Source organism: Nymphaea colorata, chromosome 1 (genome assembly GCF_008831285.2).
Source record: "Nymphaea colorata isolate Beijing-Zhang1983 chromosome 1, ASM883128v2, whole genome shotgun sequence".
NCBI lineage: Eukaryota > Viridiplantae > Streptophyta > Magnoliopsida > Nymphaeales > Nymphaeaceae > Nymphaea > Nymphaea colorata.
The window spans coordinates 21,607,820-21,622,567 of NC_045138.2; the positions used below are offsets into that span (position 1 = coordinate 21,607,820).

At 41.6% G+C, this 14,748-nt stretch overlaps 1 protein-coding gene across 1 annotated transcript in view; it reads right to left on the bottom strand.

The window, feature by feature from the left end:
* Positions 1-14,748, bottom strand: part of LOC116245746 (uncharacterized) — a 41,713-nt gene that overhangs the window by 16,046 nt on the left and 10,919 nt on the right. Inside the window, exons 7-9 of the mRNA XM_031617270.2 lie at positions 4,838-4,924; positions 4,144-4,237; positions 1,102-1,212 (exon numbers count right to left, since the gene is read on the bottom strand). Of these exons, the coding sequence (XP_031473130.1) occupies positions 1,102-1,212; positions 4,144-4,237; positions 4,838-4,924 (292 nt within the window). The remainder of the gene's footprint in view (positions 1-1,101; positions 1,213-4,143; positions 4,238-4,837; positions 4,925-14,748) is intronic.

The window sequence follows — 14,748 nt, forward strand, 5'->3', positions numbered from 1 at the left end:
CTCATAATAGAGAGTTTGTTTTAACAGCTTTTCTTTTCGTCACAACTTAAATACTAATTATGGTTGTTGTTTCAACTTTCAAGGGTCAATCTATTCACTCTCCTAGGCAATATTTTTGCCTTGTCACTAATAAATTGACTACTTAAACTCATGTTTAATCAATTTGATCTCCCAACCCAATTGGGGGCAAAAGCCTATGAAAAGATCGTTTGGATTTATGAAAGGGTTGCTTGAAAGACATGCCACTTAGATTGTGGCACTTCAACCAACTCAGGCATGGCCACGTGGGTTTTGGGTGTGCTAGAAAAAATCAACCAGGTATGATATTTTTTGTTTCATGCAAACAATCAAGTGTTAAATTTATATAATCACAACTATTACCTGTGACTGTATACACACGGTAGGCTAGCCCAATTAATCCGGCCCAGGCTTCTTCAAAGGCTTGGAGCATTGACTACCATTTTTTGCTACTTAGGTATAGCACAAAGTAGACTCAAGGTGTGGCCCTCAATAAACAATTCAGACAGAAGGCTTGCACAGGGCAAGCATCATTCAAAAGTCAAACAATTACTTTTCTCTAGGTTAACATTGTAATAAATGACAACAGGCTTCAACAACTCTTTGAAAATGGAAATTAACACTGTGTACTTTTCTCTAGGTTAACATTGTAATAAATGATGACAGGCTTCAACAACTCTTTGAAAATGGAAATTAACCCTAACTGTAGCATACCAATGTAAGTATTCAAGATGCAATTCCAAACATCTATACAGAATTAACAAGAAATATGCTTAGAGCACCAGAATGATCCAACTTTTATAGGAAAATTTTACATGCCAACATACATATCAGAACCATTAACTGCAAACTGGGAGATTGCTTAAGCAGAAATTAGGAAAATAAGAAACATTCAAATAATGAAATTATTTAAACAATTTGGGGTTCTCTACATACATTTTGTGTGATATAAAGCTATGGACACAGGTCCATCATGACTCTGTTTTCAAACGGAAAAAAAGAAAAGAAAAGAAAAGAGTCAAAGGTAGGAAACTAAGATGCAAATCACAGAAAAAAACTTGAGTTGGTAAATCTACAACTTACAATGTTGTGGAACACCAATCTCAGGTCTCAAGGGCATCATGTGCCCACATCCATGGCATTGTCTATGGCCAGTATTCGGGCTGCATCTAAATCCACCAAAACCAGTGCCAACTGCATAAAATAGCCTTAGTACATATAACATAAAATACATGCATTGGATTACCTAGATAAAATCACTTATTGAGTACAGCATCAACTTCAAAAGATCTCCATAAATGAAAGTTATACATAGAACAGAAACACATGCGCACAACCACAAGAACATGTGCCCAATTCGTGGACACACAAGCTGTTAGGCGCAGGCCTAACACTGTCTTGCTCATGTCTTTACGTTTTTACTTCTGTTTCTGTTTCAGCACTCACAGGTAGTTCACGGGTCGGGTCACTAGTTAGGTCATGTAATAAACCCACCCACTCAGCACAAGATACATACATACATACATATATATATATATATATATATATATATATATATATATATATATATATATATATATACACCTTAAGGGGAATTAAAACCCTAAGGAATGAATGAGATTACTACCGAAGCTGGGCTTTGTGTTACTTGTGTGCTTAAGAGTTAAGACAGAAACCTAAAACAGAGAGGAAGGTCGATAGCTACTTGGTAGCTATGATGAAGAGGATCATGGTAAGGGATGCGATGGTGGCTGTGGAGCACCACCTGAACCAGGTGGAACCGGCGATAGGGGGCTTGGAGGGGAGGATGCACTGGATGGACCAACGCCTGGATGGAATGGACGCATGCCTGGAGACCCTAATTGCTGAGCAACAGACAATGGCGACCCTGCTACGTGAAAGTCTCTGACAAGGTACGCAATGCTCTCCTAGTTTAGAGCAAACGCAAATTGATGATCGAAGGGGAAATAGCTAGCCGCCAAATGGTGCAAGAGGATCTGCTTGGAAAACTTCGAAGATGGAAACGTTCACCGGAGATGGCCCCGTTAGCTGGGTGTTCCAATTGGAACAATACTTCGAATGCAAGGGAATCGTGGAAGAGCAGAAAGTGAATCAAGCAGCCATCTACTTCGAAGGAGAGGTGATACATTGGTATCGCTGGCTACTATCACACCAGGGGAAGCCGGATTGGGAAATCCTCGTCAGAGAGATCACCACCCACTTTGGGCCCTCAATCTTTATAATGTCAAGCTCTCGAGAATTAGGTAGACAGGCACGGTGGTAGAGTATCCAGAAAATTTTGAGGCATTTACGAACATGATTCGTGGCTGGCCCCTAGAGGCCCTTATTGGGGCATTTGTCGGAGGTCTTAAGGATGAGCTACGAATCAAAGTACCCTGAACCTTGTTAGAATGCTTCGAAACTGCTTGCATGGTGGAGGAAAACTACCGACAACAACACATCACCGACAAGAACTGGTCTAACGCCAGGATCATTCAGCGAAGCCGGATGAATGCAGAAACTCTCCCTTATGCAATGACTGGGGCCAAGGCGAGCAACCTACCTCGCCAAGTCATGAGGCATCAGACGCCTGAGCAAATAAAGGAAAAGCGGCGTTAGGGCATTTGCTTCCATTGCGATCGCCCATGGGCACCAGGGCATAATTGCTGACGGTTACATATGTATTTGGTTGAAAAAGGGGAGGAATCCCCTGACGAAGAAGAAGAAACCCCCACAGCTGAAGACACAACAGCTCCGGTAGAAGAGGCACCACTAGAGATCTCCCTGCATGCGCTTGCAGGGGATGGGTTCCCCTACTGATGAGAATTAAAGGGCAACAAGGTGGCAGGAAGGTAAGTGTTTTGATCAACACTAGATCAATACACAACTTCATTTGTGAGAAATCTGCCCGTGCTCTGGGGTACAGTGTGGAGACGCAGCCCACTTTCGATGTGGTGGTTGGGGACGACAATACCCTCAAGTGCAGGGGTAGATACCACCAAGAAATACTTGAAAAACAGGGCCACAAGTTCCTTGTCCAACTATACGCACTCGCCATGGGTGGAGCCGACTTGATCTTGGCTATCCAATGGTTACGTGACATTGGAGAAGTGGTCTGAGATTTCATTGGCACGAAAATGCAATTCCACGGCCCAAAAGAGGAGAAATTAACACTCGCGGCAGCTCCCAAGAAGTAGGAGGAAAAGGAGGAGAAGGAGAATTATCATCACTTAAGAGATCACCTAAGTGTTCACTTGAAACTGGCGCATTCATCCAGAAAATAGAAAAAAAAAATCACTTTTCCCATTTCCATGTCTTGTACAATTTCTAATACTTTCTCTAATTCTAAGCTAAAGCAAGAGAATCTGATCATAACTCACAAAACTAGCCGACACCAAAGTCACATGGGTATCAGTATGGATTCATGTACTACAATGCAAGTATAGACAGAAAAATTTTAGAAAACATGGATACCGGGTATGGAAGAGTTTGTACGTATATGTATACACAGGGGCAGAGGGAGGGGGGGGCGCCTAGGCCATGGCCCCACCCCAACCAATTTTTTTTAAAAAAATCTAGTGTAAAAATTGAATTTTTTTTTTGTCTCAATGTATTTTTTGAATATAAGTTCAGTTTGGCCCTACCTAAATCCAATCCACAAAACCCAGGGCTCCGCCCCTGTGTATACATTGAAGGGAAAACTTTGAGAAACTTATAATTTTGTGGTATTAATTTGTAAATTTTAAATATTTATGTTTGTTTTATAATATGAATTCATAATTTTTTGTAATATGAATAAACTTAGTGGACTTAATACAAAATTTTTAAAAGTTAAAAAGAGAAAGGGGCGCTGCAACAAGGTATGCTCCCTCTCTCTCTCTCTCTCTCTCTCTCCATCCATTTTTTTCCAAACTTAAAAAAAAGGGTATATCGGGGATGTGTCCCCAAACCTGTCACGCCATACCAGCACACCAACACAGGTATGAGGACATGTTCCCCAAACCCATGTGACTTAGTCGACCGCATGAAACTGGTAGAAAAAGCAAAACAAAATTATAGTCTAAACGAAATGAAAAATTTGAATATCCAATGACAAGCTGCTAAAGTTTTAAAGTATTCTCATACCACATTGAAGGCACTGCTGGGCATAAGCAGAACTATTAGTTGTAGCAACAGAAGCTGCATCCACATAAGCTTTAGATCGACATAACTTAGTAACCTGGATATTAACAAGTGTATATGGAGGTTTGAGAAACAGCAGTAGTTCATCCTGAAGGACCTAAACAATGCTTGAAAGATGAAAAAACTAATCGAAACAACATCAATATCGAAGAAGTAGAGAAAACATCAAATCTATAAGGATTGCCTAACAATGCTCAACTTTTGCATGGGATAACTAAAGTCATTTTTGGTGACCTACTATGTCACATGGGCACTGGGTGCAGCTGCTAGTGCAGCACTCTTCACAAAGAACTTGGGCATGGGGTGAAGCAACATATGGGTGTGTATGTGTGTGAAAGTTTAAAGTAAAAAAAAATTCTATAAATTGTAAAATAAGCCTCGGATTGTAAAAGAAAAAAGAAACGTTAAAATAGAAGAAAGACCCATATATACCTAATGCTGGAGAATGCAGAACTTTCACACATCGCCCAATACAATGTGGGATGCATAATAATAATTGCAGAAAGGAGAAAAAGTTATTTCAGTATACCTATAACCTAAAATCACGTGGCTTCATCTAATTTACAATTACATCACTCATGTTATCAAACAAAACAAGAATATTAAACAAAGAATGATTGGTCCAAATGGCACTTACAAATTCTCTTTTAATAGTAGCACATGAATCCAAAGTCATAACTTCTTCACTCGACCTCTTTAGTGAAGGATTGGATTCTTGGATAACCTGTGATGAAGATGAACATCTGAAAGGTGGTAATTTTGTATGAAGGGTTGATAAAAGTTCTAAAGATATAGCCATTAGATTATCTCAAAAAAGAAAATGTTATAATTGGATGGATACCATTTGTTCCAACAAAAATGAAATTTATAAACAAATAATTAAATCAAATCAGGTGTTGGAAACTTCGATATACAATTTAAAGAAAATCATGTGTATCAACATTGTAAGCACAGAGTTGTACCATAAAATATCTTAATAGATGTATTGGGACTAAGGGAAGAGCCAACATGGTGATGGTACATGCTGGAAGTAACTGCTACATTCAGCTAAAAGTCTTCAACTTAGGATACTGTAAAAACTCTCACAATGTAGGTACAGAAAGAGCCTAAGGAAGAAAGAACTAATGACATTTAGGGGCCATTTGATAGATTGGAAACTTGGAATTGGAAAAATATTTCTGGAAATATATTTCTTGGAATAAAGGAATGGACAAAATCTTTCCAATTCCCATTTTGATGTGTGTGTGATGATTAAGAAATATATTTCCAGAATATATTTCTTAGTTTGATGAAAAAGAAATATATTTCCAAGTTCAGTGTTAGAAATTGGGGGAAACTGCCGTCGAAAACGTCGACGGACGCCAGCCACATGCTGTAGGCCAATTCAGCTCCTTCAAGGCCGGCTGCAATCTCACACCCACCCCGCTGCTATAGGGTGTTCAAGGTCTCACCTGCTGGAGCCACGTCCGGTAGTGCGTCCGTCTCCTTCTGGAAACTTTGCAGAGACAGACAACGTTGAGGAGAAGGCGTCACTCGCAGAATTATGCGAGTTATCTAAATTCGTTCCTTGCACCGATGGTTTTGAAAATTGGGCAGCAACTTGTTACATGAATGAGGAGTAGACGCTCCAAACTTCAGCTCCTAACAAGCTCCTTGGTCAAAACGAGTGAAGGATCAAGCTCGCCTGCACCGCCAGTGGCTGACAGAACCCGATAGCAGCCGATTGCGAGTTTCTCTTCGATAGATATTGGGCGTTAACTCCTCCCTGGTCCGATCGAGCTGAAACTTGGCAGGAACAATCTCAGGATGTCTGCGGTCCTATCTTCATCAAGCTCGACGGCTGAAAACAGCCGTGGAATGCCCAGCAATCGAGTTATCAGTCGCCAGTCTCTGGTAGAGTCTTTCTCAGCTTGCCGTGATGGTTCCCTCGACAAATTGATCAAAATGCAGACAAATACGCGTTGAATCAATGGGAAACAATCAATTAATCGAAAAAGATCAGGATTATAGAAATGAGTCACCAGAATGTGGGGATTTCCCAATTTCAAACATGAAAATGGGGCGCAATCGCCATTCGGCGGTGATATTCCTGTTCGCCGCCTGAATTCCAACCATCTCCGGTAGACTCCTTAAATCAACTCCCGATTAACCCAAAGTTTGTCCGAATGATCCTTATGATTGGGCGATGCCTATGTCACACGGGTGCGGATGCGATACGGGTGTGGATACGGGTGCGGGTACAACAATTTTCAAATTTTTTGGATACGCGGACACGGCTAAATTAAATATTCTAAAAAATGATAAAATTAAAAAAACATTAAATTAATAGTTCAATCTTACAAAAAGTTTGATTTATCACAGTATTTGAAAGGATTGTTGATGGAAATAATTAGATGTATCACAAAAATTTGATAAAATGAAAAAAAACATTAAAATTTTAATTTTTTATTTTCTGCCGTGTCCTAGCCGCACCAGCGTGTCCGAGTGTCGACACGGACACTTGGGCCTTTTTGCCGTGTCTATGTGACATAGGGCGATGCAAATGGAATAGTCCTTGTCCATCAATCACCGTCCAGTCGCCGGAATCCAGCGCCTGATCAGAATCTGCAGTCACGGTTTGCTGAGTTTTTGAGTGTGATAAGGGAAAACCGTTTGTTTGCAGATCGTGCCTTCCTTCCATCTCCTTCGTCGTCAAACGTTTGAATCGTAGGATTCAAACGTTCTGGTCTATCAAGTTCAGACGCAAGGGAGGAAGAACGAAGGCGCATGAAGAAGGCAATGGAGGAAGAAGACCAGCGAGGGAGGCAGCGGAGGTAACGGTCTAAAAAAAAACCGAAAAAATTTTTCCACCTCTCTGGCTGTAAATACTTTTCCGAAAATAAATTTCTGATTCCACTCTCAATGGTCAAAAAAAAATTTCTGCGTTTGATAAACCAGAAAAATTTTAAAAATTTGAAAAATATTTCCTGTAGCACAGGAAATATTTTTCAAATTTTTAAAATTTTTTCAGTTTATCAAACGCCTACAAGAAATATTTTTCAAATTTAAAAAATTTTTCCGGTTTATCAAACGCGGAAATTTTTTTTTGACCGTTGAAGCTGGAAACGGAAATATATTTCCGAAAAAATTTTTCTAGCCAGAGAGGTGGAAAAAATTTTTCGGTTTTTTTTCTTTTTAATGTTACCTCCGCCTCTTCCTCCCTCGCTCTCCGCCTCCCTTCTTCCTCTGCCTCCCTTCTTCCTCTGCCTCCTTTCTTCCTCCCTCGCTCCCTTCATCCTTTCTTCCTCCGCCTCCCTTCTTCCTCCCTTGCTCCCTTCTTTCTCTGCCTCCCTTCTTCCTTCCTCGCTCCCTTCTTCCTCCGCCTCCCTTCTTCCTCCCTCGCTCCCTTCTTTCTCTGCCTCCCTTCTTCCTCCACCTCCTTCTTCCTCCCTCGCTCCCTTCTTCCTCCACCTCCCTTCTTCCTCCCTCGCTCCCTTCTTCCCCTAAACTTGGAAATATATTTCTTTTTCATCAAACTAAGAAATAAATTTCTGGAAATTTATTTCTCAGTCATCACACACACATCAAAATGGGAATCAGAAAGATTTTCTCATTCTATTTTCCTAGGAAATATATTTCCAATTCCAGATTTCCAGGCCATCAAATGGCCCCTTAAGGTCAAACATGACATGAGATTCACAATGAGCAGTAAGGCACAAAAGAAGAGATCAAAAATATAATTCACTGAAAAGTGAAAACACAATCCTTGGAAAGGCACAGACTCCTCCTATTTACACAAAAAACAGATGTTGGGTTAGCTGGGCTTAGTCCAAGTTAAGACAAAGCTTGAGCCTGACCTAAAACAAGAACAATAAATAATACAAAAAAGACAGAAAAATATATAAAAAACAACATATTTTATCCTATGTATATAATAATAATATATCTACCAAATATGACATGGGATAACATACATATTCATATACTTAGCTAATGCATATGTATGTGCAATTATACATAAATACAAAGTTAAATACATACATATTTACATAAGGTCATAAACTGTAACGTCGTCCCTCAAACTTACAATGCTAAAACAGAAAGTTTACTAGGATAAAAATTGAAGTGCAGGGAACACATGCCTTCATGAAGAAATCGCATTTCAGATTTAACACAAGGAAGATCTACAACATTCATCAAGTATTTTTCTCCCTCAATTTGGCAATTCATCTCAATATGTTTGGTATGTTAATGAAAATTGAAAAATATGCTTCTGTATTATATGAATAGCACACCTATTGTCACAACACAACTTTGTAGGTCTGTCCAACAAAATTCTCATTCTTCCATCAGCTTTTTCAACCCTACAATCTCTTGTACTATTTCATTGCTCAATATTTGGCCTCCATGGATGACAAAAGATACCTTATGTCATTTCATCTGCTTTTAAGATATTAACAATTTTCCAAACAACAAAAAAAAGCCAGTAGTAGTGCATCCACTGTTTAGATCATCTCTAGTCAGCATCACCATACCCAATGCCTAATGGAACTAGAATATAAAATACTCCGTTGTTTAAGGTACATTTAATATATCTAACGATGCAAAGGATTAAACGTGTGTAAGCAAATGTAAGGGCATGCTCAAATTGACAAGCCACACAAACAATATATATTAGGACTGATAATATATGGAAGTACATAAGACATCCAACAAGTTGTCTATATAAGCCTTAATGTTCCATAAGAACTTCATCTTGAGTTTTCATCTTAGACCAAACAACAGCTAGAGTTTTTTGTACTTGCAATCTACTATGTGTAATTTAAGTTGTTTAACTATAATATATAAGGCAAATATGGTTTCAGATAAAAAGTTTTCCCTAGTTATACCTAAAAAATAATCTCAAAAACCAAGATTTGTCATTTCAAATGTTTCTTTTTCAAAAGAAGTCTACTTCCTTGACCTTTCTTTTATCAACATCCATTCACAGATAACAACAATATCACAGTTTGTGCATTAGTTTGTCTACCAAAACAAGGAGTCAAGAACTAACTTCATATTTCAATGTTATCTAATCGATGCTATGAAACCAAGAATTGAGTCCTTGCTTGAGGTCATATAATACTTTCCTAAATCAGACACTCTCCATTTGGGACATTTATATCAGGTGGGACATCCATGTACACTTCTACATTAAGATATCTATTCAAAAATGCATTTTTAACATCCATTTGAAAACACTCCATATTTTTATTGAAGCTATGGTTATATGGGTTCTAACTGTGATCATTATGGTCAAGGGAGCAAAAATTTATTCTTAATCAATCGCACACTCTTAAGTATATTCCTTGGCTACTAATCTACCTTTTTACCACTCCAATGACCTATACGTTTTGGGTTTTACCCTATGTCACATGGGTGTGGGGTGTAGGTGCTGGTGCAAGATGCGGCAAGTTCCAAAAAACTTGGGTGCAGGTGCGAGCATATATATATATATATATATATATATATGTCTACAAATATTATATACATATATATGTTATTTGTTATATAAGTAATTTTATTTGTCTATATTTTTCAACTTTTTTTTTATCAAGGTTACTTGAATCGATATATCAATGAAAACTCCGCCAAAACATTTTTCAGAACGGCCAAAATTCATTTTGTAACGCGCGGCGTTTGGGCGGAGCGGGTCAGGGTCCAGACCCGGACCCTAGCCCCACGCGAGAGGAGCCCGACGCTGTCCCTCCTCCCTCGCATTCTCTTCTCCTTCGCTTTCCTCTTACCATCTCTTCCTTACCCACGACCGGAGCTCAGGGAAGAAGGCGACGGCGACGGCGGCGGCGGCGACGACGGCGGCGTTGAGGTGAACCCTGTCGTCCCCTGCCTCTTCCTCTCTTCTCTTTTCTTCTCCTTCCCGTTTTCTTTCCCTTCTCCCTCTCCCACTGTCTCTCGTCTCCCCTCTCCACCGAACGACTCTCCCTCTCCCACTGTCACTCGTCTCACTCTCCACCGTCTCTCTCTCTTCTCTCCCGTCCTCTCCCCTCACTGCCTTCTTTTCCCCTTTTGACCGAACCCTCTCCCCATTTTCTGCTCGTTTTCTATTTTTCTCCAATCAAGTACTTTCTCTCACTGATTTTCACTGTGCTATCACTGTTGGATCCGTTTTCAGCTTGGGGATTTGTCTTCCCCCTCGTAACAGCAATTAGAGAAGGCCTTGGTAGTGGCGGCATTGGAGGATTTTAGCCGTTTGGGGACCACTTGGACGCGTGAGGTGGCTGCCGGGAGGATTACAACAGTTTAGACCTTCAATCGGGGTGAGCAAGGCGAAATTGAACCTATTTTATGATATATTTCTCTTTGGAACGCTCATAATTATTGGTTGAGCATGCTAGAGCTTTGAATTGATTATTTGGAACACATGTTAGTGATTTCGTTTTTGGGGAAAAGCTTGCGATTATGTTGGGAAGCGAAGATTCATATTTTGGATGATCATTTAAGCATGATAGATTAATTTTCGAAGCATTAGGGGAGACATGGTAGAGTTTGTGAGGTTGTGGGGAAGATTTAGGACCGTTTTAGTGAGCATGTAGCACGCGTTTTTGTGAACGGGTGCATCTTGGAGTTAAATAGGGATAACGTACATAAGTTGGAAGTATCTTTGGGGTAGACGCCTTGATTTAAGAAAAAGGGAATTTTGAGAAAGGCGTTAGTGATAGACGGATTGATGGCTTTGAGTTTTGGCATCTATTGGCACGACTAGGAGTGGGAAGTGACCCTATTGGAGAACTTGTGGGTCGACACTACCCGTCGACACCCTCTTGAGGCGATGACGCGTGCCTCAATGACCTTGTTTTGTTTTTGTTTGAATTGTTGAGGTTTGTAGTAGGAATCTTATCTTGTGTTTGTGTCTGCAGGTTCACCGGGTACGTCCCGTCGACCTTGAGTTACCGGATTCGAAGCTCGAGGCATTTTGAAGATTCTTGTGAACGCGCCACAGGTATGGCGACATTCCAGGCAAATCCCTGCCTGGGCAAGTGAATGAATGTGTGTTCCTAAGATCATGGGATCCTAGGATTTGTGATATGAATTGATTGAGTGTTCCGTGAATGAATATGTGTATACATGTACATAAATTGGTATATGATATGAATTGTTTTGAAAGGCTTATAGTAATTGTTTTGATAATGTTACGCATTGTATGTGCATGCTAGAATTGATAACTGTTTAGGACAGATGAGGCGGGGTATCGAGTCGAGTGTCTCCTCGACCCCAATTGTGCATTAGAAAGCATTCTAGAATGATAACTGCATAGGACAGCTACGAGCCCACCACAGATTGAGACTACTCTCTGTGGTTTGGCTAAGTTTTCAAAGATGTGATTGTTATGATGATTGTTGACGGGTTTTGTTATTCGGGTCCGGATCCGTACCCGATCCGGTTTGTCCTAATTAGGACTACTTATACTTCTGTAAACCCTAATCTTTGAGTTAATGAAGTGTTGAAGAGAGAGAGTGTCTGGAGGCTAGTGGGCACCAGACCTCCTCACCTGTGGTTTTTCTTCCCTCGAGTCGAGGGTTTTCCACGTTACATCTGTGTGCTTTCTTCTACTCTCGTGCACATTTTGTTTCTACATGGTATCAGAGCCGTCGGACTTGGAGAAAACAAAATCTGTTTTTTGTTCTATGGTTGTGAAGTTCCAACCCTGACTGCCGCCGCCGCTACCACCGTCGCCGTCGCTACCACCACCGCCGCCGCTGCCCTTGCTGCGCCGCCGCTGCCCTTGCTGCGCCGCCGCTGCCCTGGCCGTGACCGTGACCACCGCCGCTGTCGCCGCACCGTGGCCGCGTGACTGCCTCCGTCGCTGCCCCGCCGTGGCTGTGACCGCTGCTGCGTCGCTGGTGTCGTGACTGCCGATGCCAACGCCTCTGCCGACGCCGACGTCCGACCACCGACGCCGACGTCCGACGCCGTCGCCTCTTCTCGGCGCGCGCTGCCAAGCGCGGCCCTCTGCTTCCGCCGCGTCCTGCTGCTTCCGCAGCTCCCGCCGCTTCCGCCGTTGATCCCCGACTGCGTCATCTCACCTCTTCTCTCGGTTACTGCTGCTGTGTGTGTTCTTTGGCAGCCACTTCTACCTCGTGATCATGGCTGACTCGTCTTCTTCTTCAGTCAACACTACTCTGCCTGATGTTGTGTCTGCGCGGACTGATCATGTACCGGTTCAGGTTACCACCATTCAACTTACCAAGGAGAACTATTCCCGATGGTCTGCTGCGATTACCATGGGGATTGCTGGGCGAGGACGCATTGCCTATGTGAATGGGAGAAAGGTTGAACCTGCTGCAGATAGTCTGGCTTGGGATACATGGTTTCTTGAAGACAACCAGGTCAAAACCTGGATTGTCAATTCAGTGTCCCCGGATATCCAACCCCTCATTCTTCGTAAGAAGACTGCAAGGGATATGTGGATTATTTTGGAGCAGATGTATGGCCAAAAGAAAAGGAAAGTTCGTGTGTATCAACTTATGAAGGATGTGTATTCCCTGCGACAAGGTGCTCTCTCGGTTGCAGACTTTTATGCAGCATTAAAATCTAAGTGGGAGGACCTTGACTATCACTCTGATATTCCATGGAGGTGTCCTCACGACCAGATGCAGTACATGACTGATAAATGGGAAAACAGGGTATTCCTGTTCTTATCCGGACTGAATGATGACTTTGAAAATATAAGGAGTCAGATTCTTAACTCTGACGAATCATTTAGTATTGAAGATGTCTATTCCCGTGTTGAAGCTGAAGAACAGAGAAGGCTGCTCTCTAGTGGACGAAAGGGGGAAGAACAGTCTGCCTATGTTAGCCGTGCCCCTGTGGGAACTCCTCGTTCTTCTCGAAAATGTACTCATTGCAAAAAACTTGGTCATACTAGGGATTTTTGTTGGGACCTGTATCCAGAGAAGAAGGATAGTAGGGGGAGGTCTTCGAGTGGGAAGAAGCCTGTATCGTCTGCAACAAGTCTGAGTGATGGGAAAGGTTCTATTTCTGCAGAGCAGATCCGTGAGCTACGAGCATATTTGAGCAAGATTGATGTTGGTCAGGCAGATACACCAGATGAGGTGAAGATCAATCAGGCATTGGCTGTTTCAGGGGGAGAAGGTACTTCTTCTATGGGTGAATGGATTGTTGACAGCGGTGCCACTCATCACATGACTGGCAACCCCAAGCTTTTCCATGACTACAAGCTATCCTCAGGAAAGGAACGTGTGTCCCTTGCCGATGGTTCCTTTACTTCAGTGGCAGGGAAAGGGAGTCTTTCCTTGTTAAATAATTTTTTAGTTCATGATGCCTTACATGTTCCTCATCTTTCCTTAAATTTGTTATCTGTTAGTAAGATTACCAAGGAACTGAAGTGTGAGCTTATATTTTCTGAAAAACGTTGTGTTTTGCAGGACTTGGTGACAGGGAAGAGGATTGGGATTGGTTTGGTGTCTGATGGGCTGTATCGGCTTCCTATACGCGTTGTCACAGCTCTTATGTCAGCAGTCAGCAGAACAGAGAAGAAGGAGGAAGAGTGTCGTCAGTTATTTTTGTTTTGGCATGAACGCCTTGGTCATCTCCCATTTGGGATTTTGAAACATTTGTTCCCTGAACTATGTTCTAGTTTAAACATTTCCATGTTATCATGTGATGTGTGTCAGTTTGCGAAGCATGTTAGAGCTTCTTATCCAATTTCAAATAGTCGTTCTAATAAAGCTTTCTCCTTGGTTCATTCTGATGTGTGGGGGCCTTCGGGCATTCATTCTCGTGGTGGTTTTCAATACTTTATAACCTTTATAGATGATTATTCAAGATGTACCTTTGTGTATTTGTTGAAAGATCGTAGTGAGGTGCCTCACATTATTGAAACTTTCATCCTCCTAGTGGAAAACCAATATGGAAATTCTGTCAAGACTTTTCGGTCTGATAATGCTCGTGAATATCTGTGTCTCACTGTTGAAGAATTCTTTCGAAAGAGGGGGATTGTTCATGAGACATCCTGTAGTTATACCCCCCCTCAAAATGGGGTTGCTGAGAGGAAAAATCGTCAGTTGCTCAATGTCACCCGAGCCATACTGTTCCAAAGACATCTCCCAAAATACTATTGGGGTGATGCAATCCTTACTAGTGTCTACTTGATTAATCGCATGCCCAGTCGTGTGCTAAAGGGTCGTACTCCATACTCTATGCTTCCAGGGAGTAGTCAACCTTTTCATCTTCCTCCTCGAGTCTTTGGATGTGTGTGTTTCATACATAACCACAGTCCCAATGTAAAAAAACTTGATCCCAAATCTATTAAGGGCGTCTTTCTTGGGTATTCTTCCACTCAAAAAGGTTATAAATGTCTAGATCCTACCACTGGTCGTCTTCACATTACCAAAGATGTCACATTCTTGGAACATGTCTCCTATTTTGGTGAGAATTCTCTTCAGGGGGAGAAATTAATGTCTAAGGAAGAGTATTCTCCCACACAGGAAATTCAGTTTACAGACTTTATGGATTACAGGCGTGAAGAGAATCCTGTTGCCAAGGTGC